Source organism: Urocampus carinirostris, chromosome 6 (assembly GCF_059441175.1).
Source record: "Urocampus carinirostris isolate Australia breed hairy pipefish chromosome 6, RoL_Ucar_1.0, whole genome shotgun sequence".
Classification (NCBI taxonomy): Eukaryota; Metazoa; Chordata; class Actinopteri; order Syngnathiformes; family Syngnathidae; genus Urocampus; species Urocampus carinirostris.
Genome location: NC_142354.1, coordinates 24,395,495 through 24,412,168, shown reverse-complemented (window position 1 = coordinate 24,412,168; position 16,674 = coordinate 24,395,495). Strand labels below are relative to the sequence as shown.

General features: G+C 38.2%; 1 protein-coding gene across 1 annotated transcript; it reads right to left on the bottom strand.

The window, feature by feature from the left end:
- Positions 1-273: 273 nt before the first annotated feature.
- ip6k2b (inositol hexakisphosphate kinase 2b) lies at positions 274-11,043 on the bottom strand. The gene is made up of 5 exons (XM_088338385.1): positions 10,670-11,043; positions 5,952-6,183; positions 4,573-4,736; positions 4,294-4,469; positions 274-2,686 (listed from the first exon to the last, which is right to left on the bottom strand). Exons 1-5 carry the CDS (start codon positions 10,881-10,883, stop codon positions 2,156-2,158), a joined length of 1,317 nt encoding a protein of 438 aa, XP_088194511.1. The 5' UTR covers positions 10,884-11,043; the 3' UTR covers positions 274-2,155.
- Positions 11,044-16,674: the final 5,631 nt, after the last annotated feature.

Genomic DNA, 16,674 nt, shown 5'->3' with positions numbered 1-16,674 from the left:
ACCTTCTAATACTTCCTGCTTGAGCCGCTCAGGTTGTTCCACGTCAGATTGCATAATCTTGAACTTTGCGCAATCCAGACCGCAACGTCGTTGCAGGATAAAAGCTAATTATTGTGGGTGTACCTTGGGCTAATGCAGCCATGCCCTGCGTCAAACCCCGGCCAATTTGGCTACACGTGTAAATACAATAAGCCTCCATTGGCTACCAGATTTTTTTGCTTACCTTTAATCTGCTCGATTTGTTTCAAGAAAAAGAGAAAGGAAGTAAACTACTTAAAAACAATGAATGCCTTTATTGTCAAGACATTGCTCACCAAAGGTACAAGCAAGCTTATCCCCTCGCGATAACAAAATAAATTCAGTATAAGAGAACATACAACAGTGGTTATTTGGAATGTGATTTTTTTTCTTCTCCCCGTTTTCCATAACGTGTACATATATAAAGTCTCTTGATTTTAAATCAGTAAATTCTCTTCCCGGAATGAATTGGAGAAAGTCCAAGAAAACACACAATGGGAATAAAAAAAAATAATGTCTTTTGTTTACAGGACAAAAAAGTACAGATGAAAAAAGGCAAACTCCTTCGTCTTCATCTTAAACGTCCGTCAAAGTGTCGCACTGGACACGAGAGCAGTTTTAATACAAGCACCGACATAAAACACAAAATCTCCTTCCTGTGAGCTTAGGTTGGTGATTGCTACAAGGCTGCTGGCCTAACCAGCCAAGGTCAGCCCTTAAAGTCTGTCCCTAAGTATTAATGTGCTTCTTGGGCAGTGGTCGGCAACCACTGGGCCACGTGTAGTTTGGTACCCTGGAGAAAATAATTTTACCTATTGTCTTAATGGCACTGCTACGTTTCTGACTAAATGGTAATACGAATAGATTCAAATCAGTGTGGTTTGCACGGGCTAGTGCAGCAACCTGTTGGGCGGTGCAACTGGAGACAAGGATTCCCGTTCTCTGAAGAGACACTGAAGGAGGAATCCAACCAAACTTTTGGGCTTACAACCAATCAGAATGGAGAACGGTCAACTAAGTCATGCTAGAAACAACTTAGCGTGATGAAAAAACCTTTGCAAGGATTTTGGAGGATGCATTGATCCCTAACTCAAGAACACAAAACCAAAAATGGGATGGTTCAAATTGCAAGTTTGTATTTGGAATTACACACTGATTGACGACGCTTTGCGTTAAACATTACAATAGCAACCAAAGTGTGTATTTATTAGAAAATCAGCTTCACAGATTAGACTTCAAGGGTTCAATTCCAGCTACCGGCCTACTTGTGTGGAGTTTGCATGTTCTTCCCGTGCCCTGGGGTACTCCGGTTTCCTCCCTGATTCGGCAAAATGAATGTGATTTTGGTTTGAAGTTACGAAGGCATCTGAATGTTCCGCATGACTACACAGTGGATTTACGCTCATCGTTATTATCCGTTTCATAAATGTTAAGTGCAGTCATTACTATTATGGTTATCATTGTTTTTAAAAAAGTGCAAAAATGTTTAATCCATCCCTTTGGCTGGGCTTTGAAAATACAGGGTGTTTTAAAAAAATTGATATCCTACATGCTTTTGAATTTCATTCAGATTTGGAAAATCTTAAAATTAAATAAGTTTTAATTTAATTTGCCTTAATCATGTACTTTCTGTGATATTTTCATCTCAGATATCCTTCTTTTTGAGACACCCTGTATTGTAAAAAAAAATAAAACGGTCCATTGAACAAAGAAGGTTGCTGACCACTGCTCTTAGGGACAATCCATCTAACTGCCCACCTCCCCACAAAAAAACCTGCCCCGGGCAAAGCACCTTGACTACAGTACACTCGATTTCCAACCACCTAGCTCGCAATTTCTCTCTTAAAGAGAATACACAATAAAGCGGAGGAGTGTCCTAGGATGCTACAAGTATTCGTGGCAAGATCTCAATTTCATTCCTCTTGCGCAATAAAGAAAAGGAGCAGTCTCAAAAAGGAAAAAGTGCGACCGAGGTCTCCTGACGCCGAGCCCGGGACCCAGTGCGCACTCTCCTTCCTCGCCCCCGAGGTTCCCATCGGGATAACATGCCTCGGGGTTACGGCTGGGGGCCTGGCCTCGTCGGGCCGCGTTCCCCAGGGCTTGAAATTTCACAACATGTGGGCTTCCGCCGCTATCTTCAGTCAGCGCTGTTATCCTCCAGTTGGGAGATGATGGTGATCAAGTTCTGCAAGCCGAAGATGAAGCCGCTGTCTTGGCCTTCGTGCACTACACTGTCCTCGCCGTAGTGACGACAGGTCGTGTGCGCAAAATCGATCATGCGCACGTCCACCGCTGGGCCGTTGCTCACACCCCCTCCGGCGCTGCAGCCGAAACCGAAGGCGTCTTCTTCCTCCTCCTCTTCTTCATCCGACAAATCGTCCTCATCGCCTTCTTCCCCCCCGCGGTGTCTAGGGCGAGAAGGCGTCCTGGGGGGATCCCCGTCGTAGATGATGAGCAGGGAACTGGAGTAGAACCGGTACGACTCGCACGACTCTAGGGCGGCTTGCATCTCGCGCAGACGCTGCAGCACCGGGGAGAGCAGCTCGCGGCGCAACCGGCGGCCGTTGTGGAAAAACTGGTAGAGGGCCTCCTCGAAGCCGGCGAAGGTCAGCTTGCGCCCGTGGTACTTGTTCATGAACATGAGTTGGCCGGAATCAGACTGGTACACCTGAGGGCAGAGAAGCGCAACGGAATCAAACACAAGATGCAGTAGTACTATGACTCAATAAATCAATACAGTCTTAGAGCAAAGGTCGATTTGACAAAATATTGGCTTTGCTGGCACCATCCAACTATTTCATCTATCGTTTATCCTCTTACCCCACAAAGGGCAAATTAGAAAACAAACTACAATAGTACCGCTAGCGACTCCTATAACATTTAATACCCAGAGAAACTCTTGATATACTACTCCTTTTGAGCACATTTTTAAAAATCTATAAAAGATCTTTTTTTTCTTGTTTTGATTTCTAGTAAGTTTCCTCTGCTATGAAAAAAATAGATTGGGGGTGGATTCCTATAGTTTATTGGTAGTTTACATTGTCTTTTTTTGTACTGTGCCCAAATAAAAAGGCCCAGTGATATAAACAATGACCAGAATATTAACGTGTAATACACTGTAGTTCATATCTTGTGCTTTTTAAATATATAGAGGAAGGACGTTAGAAATAATAATTTGGAATATTTAATTTGTATTCAGAAGAGGTGATTTTTTTTGTATTTGATCATCTGCAATGTGATTTAACATTAATTCATACAATTATTCATTCAATTCCTTAATATCATGACATTAAAAAACTCCAATGGAATACCAAATTTAAGTAACTCGTCCTGTTATTCCATTTGTTAAGCTGTAATTAAATACTTAAATTTAAATTGGAAAAAAAATATCCTCTCGTTCAATACTGAAGGTCATATTCGTAGTTTTTTTTTTACTTTTGTTACCATTTTTATTAAACAAAAAATACGTTTGTAAATGATAAAAGGGCAAAAATATTTTGTTTTTCTAAAAAGTGTAATGAATACACTTTTTATTAAAACATGTACAATAAATTTTATTGTACATGTTTTAAAAATCATGGGTAGATTCCAATGTTTTTTGGGGTCCCTATGTTGTTGTTTTTAAAAAAATAAATTATTGTATATTGTATTCAACTATTTTTGCTCTTCTTTGAGGAATCCATCCCAATATAGAACATCAAAAAACAAGGGCGTGAGTCAGGACCAATAATGGCTACGTTGTCATTGTTGTGTAATGTAGTCCCCAAAAAGTCCTTTGATCGCATCATTTTATGACATTTTTTAACTCATATTGTTTTAACCAAATACAGAACCTTGCCACGTGTTTAGCTTGAGTGAAAACAATTTGGGGTCGCCAACTATTTTGAAGCTGAGAGCTACTGTTTTTTTTCTGGTTTGCAGGAAGGGTTAACTGTTTGATAAGCATTTCTAAAATAACATGATACTACAATGTTATTACCAGGTTGTAATTATTAGAGGTTAAAATAGGTATAGAAAACAACTAAACATCATGCCAGTTAGGAATAAACATTTCCTAGAAAATCCAATGATCCATATTTTCAGTACCAGTCCATGGGCTACTAAGGAAGTCTTTACGGCGCTACCACATTAAACCCGTTCTAAAGAAACTTATTTTGGCTTTACGCCTTTTTTTTTCATTTCACTCAATTGCAACAAAACTCACTTTGGGCTCACTATTCCCAAAAGTTAAGACAGGAATGTCAAGGCACAACAACCTCCTTGACACAAATTTACCTGCATGCCGCAGAGTCGCACTCCGATGGAAGCCGACGTGCTTTGTTGGCACTTTCGGATCTGATTGGCTTTCTTCTCCTCGGATGCGTCGTCGCCATGTTGCCGGGTACCCATCTTCAGGTCCAGGACACATGGAACCGTGTAACGCCATGTCAGGTTCTCCAAAAGGATGAACTCTGTGGAAGCGAGTCAAGGAACTCACACCAACATCATATGTTCTTATGATTAACAAAAGACACGTGTGGTGTGTTCCGTGACGAAGGCCACATGAAAGGATACTGTATTGGTTCCGGTGTTTCGCGTTGTCCTTCATTCTCTGCAAGTGCTGCTGGTGACATTTGAGACTCCAGGGATTGTGTTTGATCTGTGGGACTATGTTGCCCTTCTCCAGGCCTAAATACAGGACCTCCGCTTGCTGCTGAGCCTGCACGTCGTCACGGTAACTGCAAAAGAAGGCAAAAGTCAGCGCTTGGGGCTGCAAGGTAACGAGGACTGATCTAGCCATATGTAGAAATTAATGTACAAATATTAAAAAAAACAACAGAATGTAGAAATAAATGTATATGTAAAAAAATACCTACAAACATGACATTAATACAAATGAACAGATAAGTAAATCACATACTTAAATCTATGACATGAATGCAATTTATTCATATGAGTACAGTATATGCTTTGTCATATATTTTGTGATTATTTTTTTAGTCCTATGTTTTTCGTGTATTTTGTTATTTATCTTGTCGTGAATTATAGCACTTTTTGTAGTGTTTTGTCATGTATTTAGTTGTGCATTTTGTTTTTTATTTTGACGCCAACAGACGCTCCCTACTTGCGACCATTCGACTTACGAAAAACATTAGATACGGACATTTTTTTCGGGATGTCAAAAAATATCCGGACATTGCTGTAAGTTAGATTTAGTATTGTGGGCACATTTTTCCGAATAGAGGACAGTACTGCAGTGCTTCTTTCCACCACTACCTACGTATGGCGCCTTTAAAGGCATCCACCCCAAGAAGAAATCCGGGGTCCACTTCCTAGTTTGTGTACTGAATCTCCAGCGTGCTCAGAACTTTGACATTTTTATTGCTTAATATCTCGGGCATCCATTCATTATGGTTGGTGTAAGGTGTAATGAGGAGGCGAGACATTTCTTTTGAAATGAAAGTGGAATAAGAATGCTTGATGCGGTTGAGAAAATGATAGGATCACTTTTTTTGTCCACTCTTTACCATGGAGGACCTCTTGAACCTCATCTTCCAAATGTTAAACTTTTAACTTTATTTATCTTTATTTTGTCCTTTATTTTGTCATGCATTTTTAGCATGTATTTTGTTGTGTGGGTTATCACAATAAAATGGTAATCAAATGAAGGGGCAATTCCAACTAGCTGAGCTCTTCACCTATTGGTTGATCGACTAGTGCCCCAATCGACTGCTAGCTAAAGGGAAGAAAGGCATTGCAGTTGATTGGGGCACTAGTCGATAAACCAATAGGTGAACAGCTCAGGCAGTCCTGTACCCTCATCCGAATAACATTTTGTTGTGATAAAGTACACGACAAAATAAATGACTAAATACCGAAATAAATACATGTAGTGCAGATAATGGATGGATGTATTTATTTAGTATTATTTTTCCTACGCCTTGCAACGTTACCTGATGATGTTGTCGTCTTTTCGGCTCTGACGAGCTCGTTCCTTGTTGTAGTTATCGTTCTCTACGTGTAGAGGAGACTGCTTTTTGTTGCTCCACTTCAACATCTTGCTCTTGAGCTCGCAGTCCGACGAAGGGTCTTTGTTTTCCAGGTCGCTCGATTCGCTATGGAGAGGGTAAGCGATGAGGCACAGGTTCCCTCTTTCGTCCTCCTCAAAACTGACCGAAACGACACCTATGAAAAGGAATACAAGATCATTGTTAACACAATAAGAATGTACTGAGCAGGCCAGAGTTCCATGAATTCCTTTCAACAAAGTCACACAATGCAAGCTTAACCTTCCAAAAGAGGTTGTGCAACATGTCACAAGAACAACCAAACAAGGAAATTGAAAAACAATACATCGCCAGACAAGCTAAACTAAATAAGTAACAAAAGACTAATAGGAGAAAGTTTGTTATTGGAAGGTCATTTGTTTAGGTGCATCAGAACAAAATCCAACAGAATGAGGAACAGCTTCATCCCAAGAGCCATTACCACCCTGAACCATCTACAGCATCTGTGAGCACAATGTATTGAACAACTATTCACATATTTGTTATAGATCATTAATAAATAGTTTTTGATCTTTTTAATTTGTTTTACTTGCACTGAAAGGAGAACCTCTCCAATATCATTATACATCATCATCCATCAATTCAAACACAATGCGAGCATACAAATATTTTTTCACCAGTTTCTTAACTTTCCCTACCAGAAAATTGTCCAATTTTATTGAATTGGTGTAAACAAATCTATAATTATTGTCAGAAAACATGCTTTGTTCAAGTAGCTGTAAAGTCTTCCGGTGATTGCCGAATATCGGTAGATAGTAGCATACAGTAATAGAATTTTTATAAGGGGGTAGTTCAGCAAATATTTTTTAACCGAATTTGTTTGTGTATAATGGACACTCGTGTCTATCACGCACTCCTGATTTTTTTTTTTTTTAAATCCGTATAATTGAAAGTGACTAACGTTGAATATGTGTGGCCATAATTAAAACAATTGAAAACATAAAATTTACAATGTATTTATTTAATTTTCTTCAAAATCTGATTAACATTCTGATACTCCAAAGAGTATTTTCCCTTATTGTATTTCTATGTTTCAGGACGATTTCGGTTCCCTTCAATATTTAACATTTGTCTCGGGTACTGTGAAAAATAGTGTGATAAAAAGAGTGTGATAATGAGATAATGTGTAGTGACTTTTTGTATGTTATCTATATCACTGGTGGTCTAATGGTGAGGATTTGGCCATCACACTGCCAAGATTCAATGTGTAGCAATTTTGGTCAGCGTTATTGTTCCACTAATAAATCATTGCAGAAATAGGGGAATATGCAACCATAAAACCTGGTGTACAATACAAACCCAAACAGAGTTCTTTTTTAAAAAACAGTAAAAAAAAAAAAGAGTGTTATATGCGAATAAATAGGGGAATTTTGTTTGACCATATACTTCCAAAAATATTTTCAAATGGTAGGTCATTTTGTTTATTTAATGTATCATGTCTTTTAAAAAAAAATCAAAATAAAGAAAGGGTTAATATTTATACAACATAACATATGATATAGAAATAATACCCCCAGAGGAACAGCCTCAACAAACCATTATTCCTATTTAAGACACTTTGACCAGAACAACTTTTATTGTTAACCTACCAATAGCTTATTTTGAGCATGTAAACACTAAAAATGAGACTGGAGCTGAGAAATTATCATTATAGACCATTTTGCCTCGAGTCTTTCCCAATGGAAAAAGTGTGCCTAGTCTCAAAAAAAGCTTGATAAAAACAGTGTCACTGAAAACATGTATTTTTTTTTTTGGTTTGAACAAATTTATTGACACTAATAACAGAAAACAATCATGACAATCTCAACAGCAATTAAGCACATTCACAATATTATATTCCAATATGACGTTTTTAACAGCAAACACAAAGTGAGGAAAACATGTATTACTTCCTGGTTTAAAACCCCCCAAAATCAAAACTTTATGAACTACATTGCATGAGCTCGTCCGCACAAACCCCCAAGCTTAAGGCTCGTATGACATCATCCATGCTGACATCAGCACACCGTCCCTTTATCGCCTGGTCGCCATTGTGGCCTAAGGGGGACCTGCACAGTCATCGCACCACAAGCAGCCGGTGTGGGAACTCCTGACTCAACTGCTTGAAATTCCCATAAAATGAATAATGCTACAAAGGGAGTGGGGATGGGAAACTGTTCTTGGGTCCTTTATGTTTCAAAGTAATATCAAAGATAAGATAGGAACGTTTAGATACACATATTTCGTCAGTCCTAGAAGTCTGCTGTGTAACTGCTCAGACGCCAAACAGTCTTTTAATAGTACCACGTTACATTTCAAAGGTGTCAAATAACATAAGTCTAACTCCTTAAAGGATGTCTTTGGAGACGTGGATCAGCGTTTACTAAAGGGCATTACTCTAAAGATGGAAGGACACATACAGTACTTTATGCACTATAGAAAAGTCGTTTTACGACGGATATACAAATCCTGTATTTGTAGATGGTTCATTTTGACCATATATTCACAAGTATATGAATTTGCAAGACTGGTTTGAAAAACATGTGCACCGGTGTGGCCAGTCAGTAGAAATTTGAAATATATATATACAATTAAAAAAAAAAAAAAAAGAAAAAGATTTTAAAAGCATGCTCAAAACAATGACTTTTGTTTCTTGTCCATTATGCTTAAGGACATCTGATTTTTCTAAACGTTTCCTTCTGAACTTAAAGTGGCAGTGCTTATTATTTGACCACCAGATATTGGTGTATTGTGTTGTGCAACCGAAACCAAGTGCTAAAAAGCAAAAGGAAGAACACAAACAACAGAGTGACCAAACGGCACTATTTTTCTTTCTTTTGCTAAGCCTTTCACAAGGGTTTTTGGGTACCCGTAGCAGCAAGATGGCCGACAATGATGTCAAATAAATGCAAAATTCTCCACCAACAAGTATTATAAAAAATGCACTTTTATATGACAATTCATGTATTTTTGCTTAGTTTTAAAAATTGCATTTTTTTTAATGAGTTATGTTTTTTCAAACACTAGAAGGTGCTAAATGATACACACTGTCTCTTTAAAAATGTTTTATATTCAAGTAGTTATCTATGACTATTAATAATAGCTTCACCCCAGAAAAAAGGAAACTCGCCAAACTTGTTGCACTTTAATATCGCTTAATTGTCTGGGTTTTTAGAGTATGTTGGTGTTTGTCGATAATTGACGATTATTACATTTTAATTAGTCACCTAATGCAACCTTTGCGGTTATCAGTCCTCAGCTGGACTATTATGATGGCCTTACAAGCCTAAACAGCAAATTCAAAGCTTCCACAACACAACTGATATCCAAAAAGAACATTACAGACTTGTCAACCAATTTCTCTTCTTAGTGATGATTGCAATCCCCCTTATTAAGTGATAATAAACCTTACAAACAGGAAACAGCACCTTTAAATTTACAGAAAGGAGTATGTAGAATAAAATCAAAGATAATTTAAGTAAACAAGATTATTCTAGTCAGAAGAAAAACAACCCAATCGATTATTTCAGCATCTTTATGAGCTATTTTCCCGTTGGACCCCATCATTTCCTGTGGTGTATCTTGGGCAAGTACATCCAGGTGACACCTGTCCCTCTACATTCTGACATGTTACCACCCGGTCTTAAACTGGGGACCCTTCACATGATGGGCGAATGTGCTAACCACTGCACTGTACAGCAACAATACATTGACGTTGAAGTCTGCTACTAGTGACTGAGACGATCTGGATTGCAGCTGAAATGAGCACGATGAGATCAGTCTAATACCGGGTCGGCAACAGGCGGCTCTGTAGCTGTGTACGGCTCTTTGGCTTTCCCTAGTGGCTCTTTGGGACTTTTTGACAGAATGTTTGATAATGGAAAATTATATGGTTTCTCTAGGAGGAAACACACGGCACACACAGCATCAAAGGAGCTCTCTGCCCTCTTTGCTAGCATAAAGTCATGATCGTAGCCTTAGTCAGGTCATTCATGACGCGTGTGCACTCGAATAAACTCCTCATTTTTTATCATTTTTGGGGTTTGGGTTGGCGTTTGAACGTTACGAGAATCAGGCTTTTTCTTACTTTCACCATTCATTCTATGCTAACAAATAGAAACAAAAAAACATCAACAGGGAGGACCATGATGTACCTTTTCAGCACTCTTCCCAACCCTCTTTCTCTGAACCTAATGTGTTCTGCTCTGAACAGCTCTGACGAAAGAATTTTTTAACACATACTATATAATATAATATATTTTAGGACACATAAAACGACACAACCAACTTTTCCCTTTATATCTCTATACATGTATGCATTAATAAACTGTGTGTGCTGTGAGTGTTATATGGCTTATATAAATCTTATATATATTTTGGGGTCCAATATGGCTCTTTCAGCATTTTGGGTTGCCAAACCCTGGTACAGCAGAACAAAAAACAGGGTAGATAACTTCAATGATCCTAAACACGTACACAGAGAAGAGGTATACAGCGACAGGTATGTATAACCAAATAGTATTCAAACACAAGAGCAACCTGATCGTTACGTAATGCTCATCAAAAAGATGGCAACCACGCGAGCTAGCTTAAGGCCGCCATACCAGACGAGTTCATCATCTTACCTTTATACTGAGGAGTGAATTTCCTCATTTCTGCAGGCAAGCTCTTGTAAAACTGATGCTCTCGGGGGATGAGGGGCTTGCAGATGGTTTGCTCCCCAAATCGCAGCACGCATGAGTGTCCCCCCACTTGGTGCACGAAGGGCTCCAGCATCACCCCTTTCCCCGAACAGTGAGTCCCTTCCGCCTGCATGAGGGTTTCTAGAGCGGGACTCATCCTCAATGCGCATCGGACATCCGAGCGCGGTAGACCCAGGTCCCGACGGAGGCGAAAGGCACCCCCGCTGGTCTGGTTCTCGATCCTGGATCTGTTTCCTATTTTGTCCACAGGGGGCGCTGCCGAGGGAGCGCTCGAGCGAAAACAAAAGGCTTCAAGCAGGAAGAACGGAGGCAAGAAAATCTCCCTAATTCTTCGCGAAACGAGTCCTGAGACAGGGTGTATGTCTCCCCTGTATAATTTAACAATCTTATGGATTATTAACTTGTCATCAAACGCAACGTGTGTGTCATTAAAGGCGAATGAAAAATGTGCTGTACAAACGTAGATGCTCGACGTCGCGATAATGAAGAACAACTGACGCACTGGTTAAAGGGCTCGCTTGGTGAAGATCGGGAAGCCCCGCCCCCAATGCTCACCTCCCCTATCGAGAATTGACCAATCAGGAGGTTGCTCTTGTCGCTGGGAGGAGACAAGGCATCTCCGAGAGGCTCACAAAAACAAAGGGGAGAGAGAAAGAAAAAATAAAGGGGGATGGGAGGACAGGAAAAATACGAGACAAAAACATCACCGAAGCCTCCCGCCCTTTAATTTTGGGCTTGTTTACTTAAGTTGCAGGTTCTTATTCTTTGTTGCCAGGGTGACAAGATGCAGCACGAGCATTGTTTTTAAATGTCAGTGGGAAGTAAAGGTAGGCCAGAGAGAAGTACGGTTAAAAGATTTGTTTACATGAACTGATTACGGAATTCACAGTATCTGGCTAAACCCACCATTTGCACAGTGCAATGGACAGGGTTGGGTAGGGTTACTTTAACTGGATTACTTTCAATTACTTTTGGATTACTCCAATACCAAATATGCTAATAAAAGACAAAAACTAAATAAGAATAAAATTACTAAATTTTGTGCAGGCTTGGGGAGTAACGGAATACATAGAACGGCAAAAATGATGTTGGCAAGCTGTTTGGATTTATTTTCATTTTGTTTCTGTTGCATTTGATGTTAGTTTTGCCGGAGATCAAAGAGATCAAAGCCAGGAGAGAAAGCTCACCACGTGTTGTGAGTCATAATTTTATTAATATTTAGTGTCTTTTCTCTTTTATGAGCATATTTGGTATTGGAGTAATCCAAAAGTAATTGAAAGTAATCCAGTTAAAGTAACCCTACCCAACCCTGGCAATGGAGTAAATCAAAATTGTGCCGTATGCATTTTGCATGGAAGCCTTTTCGACATTGTCTTTATAACTTAATATTGATTTCTATACCTTGACATATTTAAACGCAAAAAGGGATGTAACACGTCAGCAGTGATGTAACACTACATTTCCCATGTTTCTTAGCCAAGAAATGTGGACTACGCAAAGACAAAATCAGTCCATTTTACAACGTTGCACTATTTTATGACTCACAACCTGGGAAAGTTAATAAGCCCTGGCTTGTAAAATTTTGCCGATCTAACCTATGTTTTTTTTTAATCTTATTGTTTTTCTTAAAGGGACAGTGTTTACTCTTTGACCACTAGATCTTGCTGGATTGTGTAGTGCAACCTAAAAAGCACAAGAAACACAACAAACTAAGAGGACTAAAGTGACCAAACGGCATCGTTTTTCTTCTCATTTTAATGCCAAGCTTTTCATGACTTTTTTTCATTTACCCGAAGATGAAAGATGGCGGACAATTATGCCACCTCCCTTTAGGTGAGGCTCAGGTTATGTCGAATAAATACACCTCCCAACCTTAAAAAATGCAAATTTGTATAATACTTGATGTATTTTTGCATATTTCTGGAATCAATATTGTTTGGTTTTGCAACAACAGAGTCGCTCAATAATGCAACGGTCTCTTTTAAGTATTTTATTGCATATTTATCGCGGTTTTGAACAATGAACACTGCATTGTAATCAAAAACAAACCAGAAGGAATCTAATTCTAAAACTATAAGTAATTCATAACATAATACTTTGATAATACAGTATTTAAATGTATTTTTGTTCAGATTTGTATACATGTTTTGCTGTTCAGAGGTGCAAGCTGGCCCTGGGAGGATCAAAGGTGAGTTTAATAGTCAAACATTCTACCCAAGTAACTTTATTGTTACTTTGGAATAATATTATTCAAGTGAAGGTAGTAAATAATTACTTAAGCGAAGTAAATGTTTAGTGAAAAAAAACATAACCCGTTAGCTTTGGATTTATCATGGTAGTTGGACAATAAGACTTGCTCAATAATCGTACTTTTCAAAAACATCTTTGTTGACAAAATAATCGTTCCATTTCAAGCAGAACAAATTACATTGCTGTGTGTTTAGAAGTTGAAGGCGAGACTTTCTGATTTTAAGTTGCACGCAGTCCCATTCTTAATGTAATTTAGTCACAGTAAAAACATATTATTTTTCCATCTTGCCGTGGAGAATTTGCTGCTATGTGCCTGCCTGATTATTGTTGACTGCTGAAATGGACATGAATGTTGTTATGCTCGATCGGCAAAAAACGTGACTACCCTGAAGCAGAAGTCTTGGACAACAAAAACATGGACATGATGTACACATAAAGTGAAAACAGAAACCAAATATTTACATCATATATGTATATATATATATATATATATATATATATATATATATATATATATATATATATATATATATATATATATATATATATATATATATATATATATATATATATATATATACATAAATTCAAAATACTTATTAATTTGTCTCAATGTATTTGTCGTTATACATTCTCTACCTTGTTTTAAATGGTGTTCTCATTTACAGTCGGTAGGGAGGCCATGAGTCTCATCTTACTGCCTGCAGGATTCAGTCTGGACAAAGGTCTAGTATGAAGCTAGAATTTAGGGAATTTTCCAATGACTCATGTTTCTTTTTGTCATACCTTGCTGTGTTTATGAATAATCATTATGTGCATTACCTACCACTAAATTATTAACTTGATTAGATTATTGAGATGCTTATAACATATAACTGGAGAACTCACACAATTTGGACTTTAAATGATGTGCCACGTTTTATTATTACAACTACAGTTGTGTATATATCTTATATATATATATATATATACTGTCAGCCATTTTGAAAGTGCACTTGTGAAATTTTTACAGTCTTGTTCTGAACACAAGCCAACCTTTTGACGTTAAAAAGCTGTAGATGACTATCCATCTAAGGAATATTAAAAGACAACAAAATGTGTTTATTTAAAACAGAAGGTGGCAAACTTGTATCAAAAGGGAAATGTAATACGGTCGTTGGAGCAGTTGGAGTAGTCTTGCTTTATGATCAAGAAGGCGTAAACTAAATACTATTCTTGTATCAAGATTTGTTGTTAGATTTGAAAAAAGTAGACTTAAAAAAAAATCAGTAGGTGTTTTTAAGAGGAGAAAAGCGGTAGTCTAACATATAAAACTGTAATGTTGGTGAAAATTGGTTCTGTACTCACAAACCAAGAATATCCAGTGTTATTTATCTCTTTTGTTTTATTGTAATAAAAAACATCAAACTGCCCACTCCAGCGCTGGTTTTTACCCATCTCATCTCGCAACCCGCGAGCACGCAAAGGAGGAAATAATCTGTCAGCCTTTTAAACAGGGTCAAGTAGATTTTACGTTTCAAGTAGGTCAGTACTTTGGATTGTGTTGACCCTCATTTCCAACCTGTCCGTTTGTTATGTTCCATCTAAAAATACGTATTACAACAGCGAACCGCACACAACATTGAAAAAAAATCGAAATAATAAACCCCAACCTGACCACTTGACATATTTCCACCAATTACGTTAGCCTGGTCTCATGTTGCCCACTGCATTGAACTCTGAGTAGGAAACATGACACACAGGCTTCTCCCTCACTCGTGGAGGTGACAGCGAAGCATGTACATGTTGTAACAGTCTGACGTCTCATGGGAATTGTATGTCCAGACGGAAAACTCTGTACAACCGTTTGAGTCCAGACATGTTGGTCAGGTGCTCTGTCAGGGGTTGCTGGATGTAAACTTCCCCTTAAGAAAAGTGGTCAAACCTAAGGAGTTAATGTTTTAAATTGTAATAAGTTTAAAGTTTGGTAGACACTCAAAATAAGGAGAGAAGACATCAGTGAATTTTGAACATGTAAGGAGGACCAGGGCCGGTCAACTTCAGATAGAAAGACCCCCTGTTCTAAAAGACCGCTCCCGAGTTTTTTAAATTTTTATTACAACTCATAGGTTAGTAAAGCCAATCAGTCCAAAACGTCGTGGAAATCAAAGAACAGTAACATAATTGTCTGATTGTGACAGTCAAAACAATGAACAAGAGTCAATTAGTCAAAATAAGGAACAGGCATCCTAGGAAATTTCCTTTGCAGATTTACAATATTAAAAACAATAAAATAATAAATGATTTGTCAATTTCATGTAAACGTATTTGCCGGACTATAAGTCGCACTGTAGATATAAAGTGTGTCAAAAACCAATGCCATTTCCTTTTACTCTGCAAGCGATTTCTTCCACTTTGGTAACTAGCGTTTTTTCCTTCACTGAAAACTAGCATCGACGTCTTCTATGGCAAAAAAATTGCATTGTTCAGTTTTTAACCTGAAATTGTAGCATGAAACATGTGTGTGGAATACATTTAAAAAATATTTTCGACAGAAAGTGTCGCTCGATATTTTTGATGAAAAAAAATGGGCCTTGGCTCAAAAAAGGTTTAGTAACACTGAGTTAATGTAAGCTATTATTGCCGATTTGTGTACAAAACAGGCCGCTAGAGGAGTAAATACAAATCTATGGTCTAAGGATTATTTAAGACCAGTAAATAATAACATAAAACATATTAGAGGTCTCGGAATTGATCCGAAAAAAAAACGCAGTCTCAAATCTAGTTTATTCTTCCCTTCCCAGAAAAAAATAAGCTGCTGTTTCATTTCAGATGTTTTTCAATTTTTCTGTTTACACAAAAGACAAGAAGTTTTGCTACTTCTGCTATTCCTGATGTCGAACCAGGAGAAAACAACTTTGACATTCCTGTGCATAGGGGCCCAATACCTCATATCACCTGAGACAGAGAATGAGAGAGTTGTTGATAGTGTGTTAGGCGGGTGACATCAAGGTCAGCTTATCGAGTTGTGCCTTCAATTGATTTGGGTTTAAACAAGGTTTTGTTTTGATTGTTATTTATCTTTAGTCATAACATGGGTTGCGGTTATAAGTCGCTGTAGGTCATTGTACTAAAGTCCCTGCATGCACTAAAAATAAACTCTTACGATTGGCATAAACTGTCGTGAAAAAATATTTGCCAGTTGTTCTGGTCCTTAGGCAGCAAAGCAACCTAAAACATCACACTGCCACCACCATGCTTTATCTTTGGCATCTTGTTCTTGTGGTCAAATGCTGTGCCACCTTCCAAAAAGTTAAATTTTTGACACATCAGTCCACAAAATGTTTCTCCAAAAGTCTTGAGGATAATCAAGATGCTTTTTGGCAAATGTGAGACGATTATTTTTGTTCTCTTGTAACAGCAGTGGTTTTCCTCTGTTTCCCAGACCTTGTCTGTTGCAGCTTTTAAGGGATAGTGAGTATTATTTGACTATTAAGTATTGCTGTATTGTGGAGGGAAACCTAAAACGCCTGCTTAAAAGCACAAAGAAAAATACAAGTTACAGAGACTGAAACCGAGCAAAAAGCACCATTTTACTGTTTTTTCGCCCAGCCTTTTTGAGGTGTTTGGGTACCCGTAGAAGTGAGATGGTGGACAAATATGTCTGCTCCCTGTAAGGCAGGGGTCGGGAACCTATG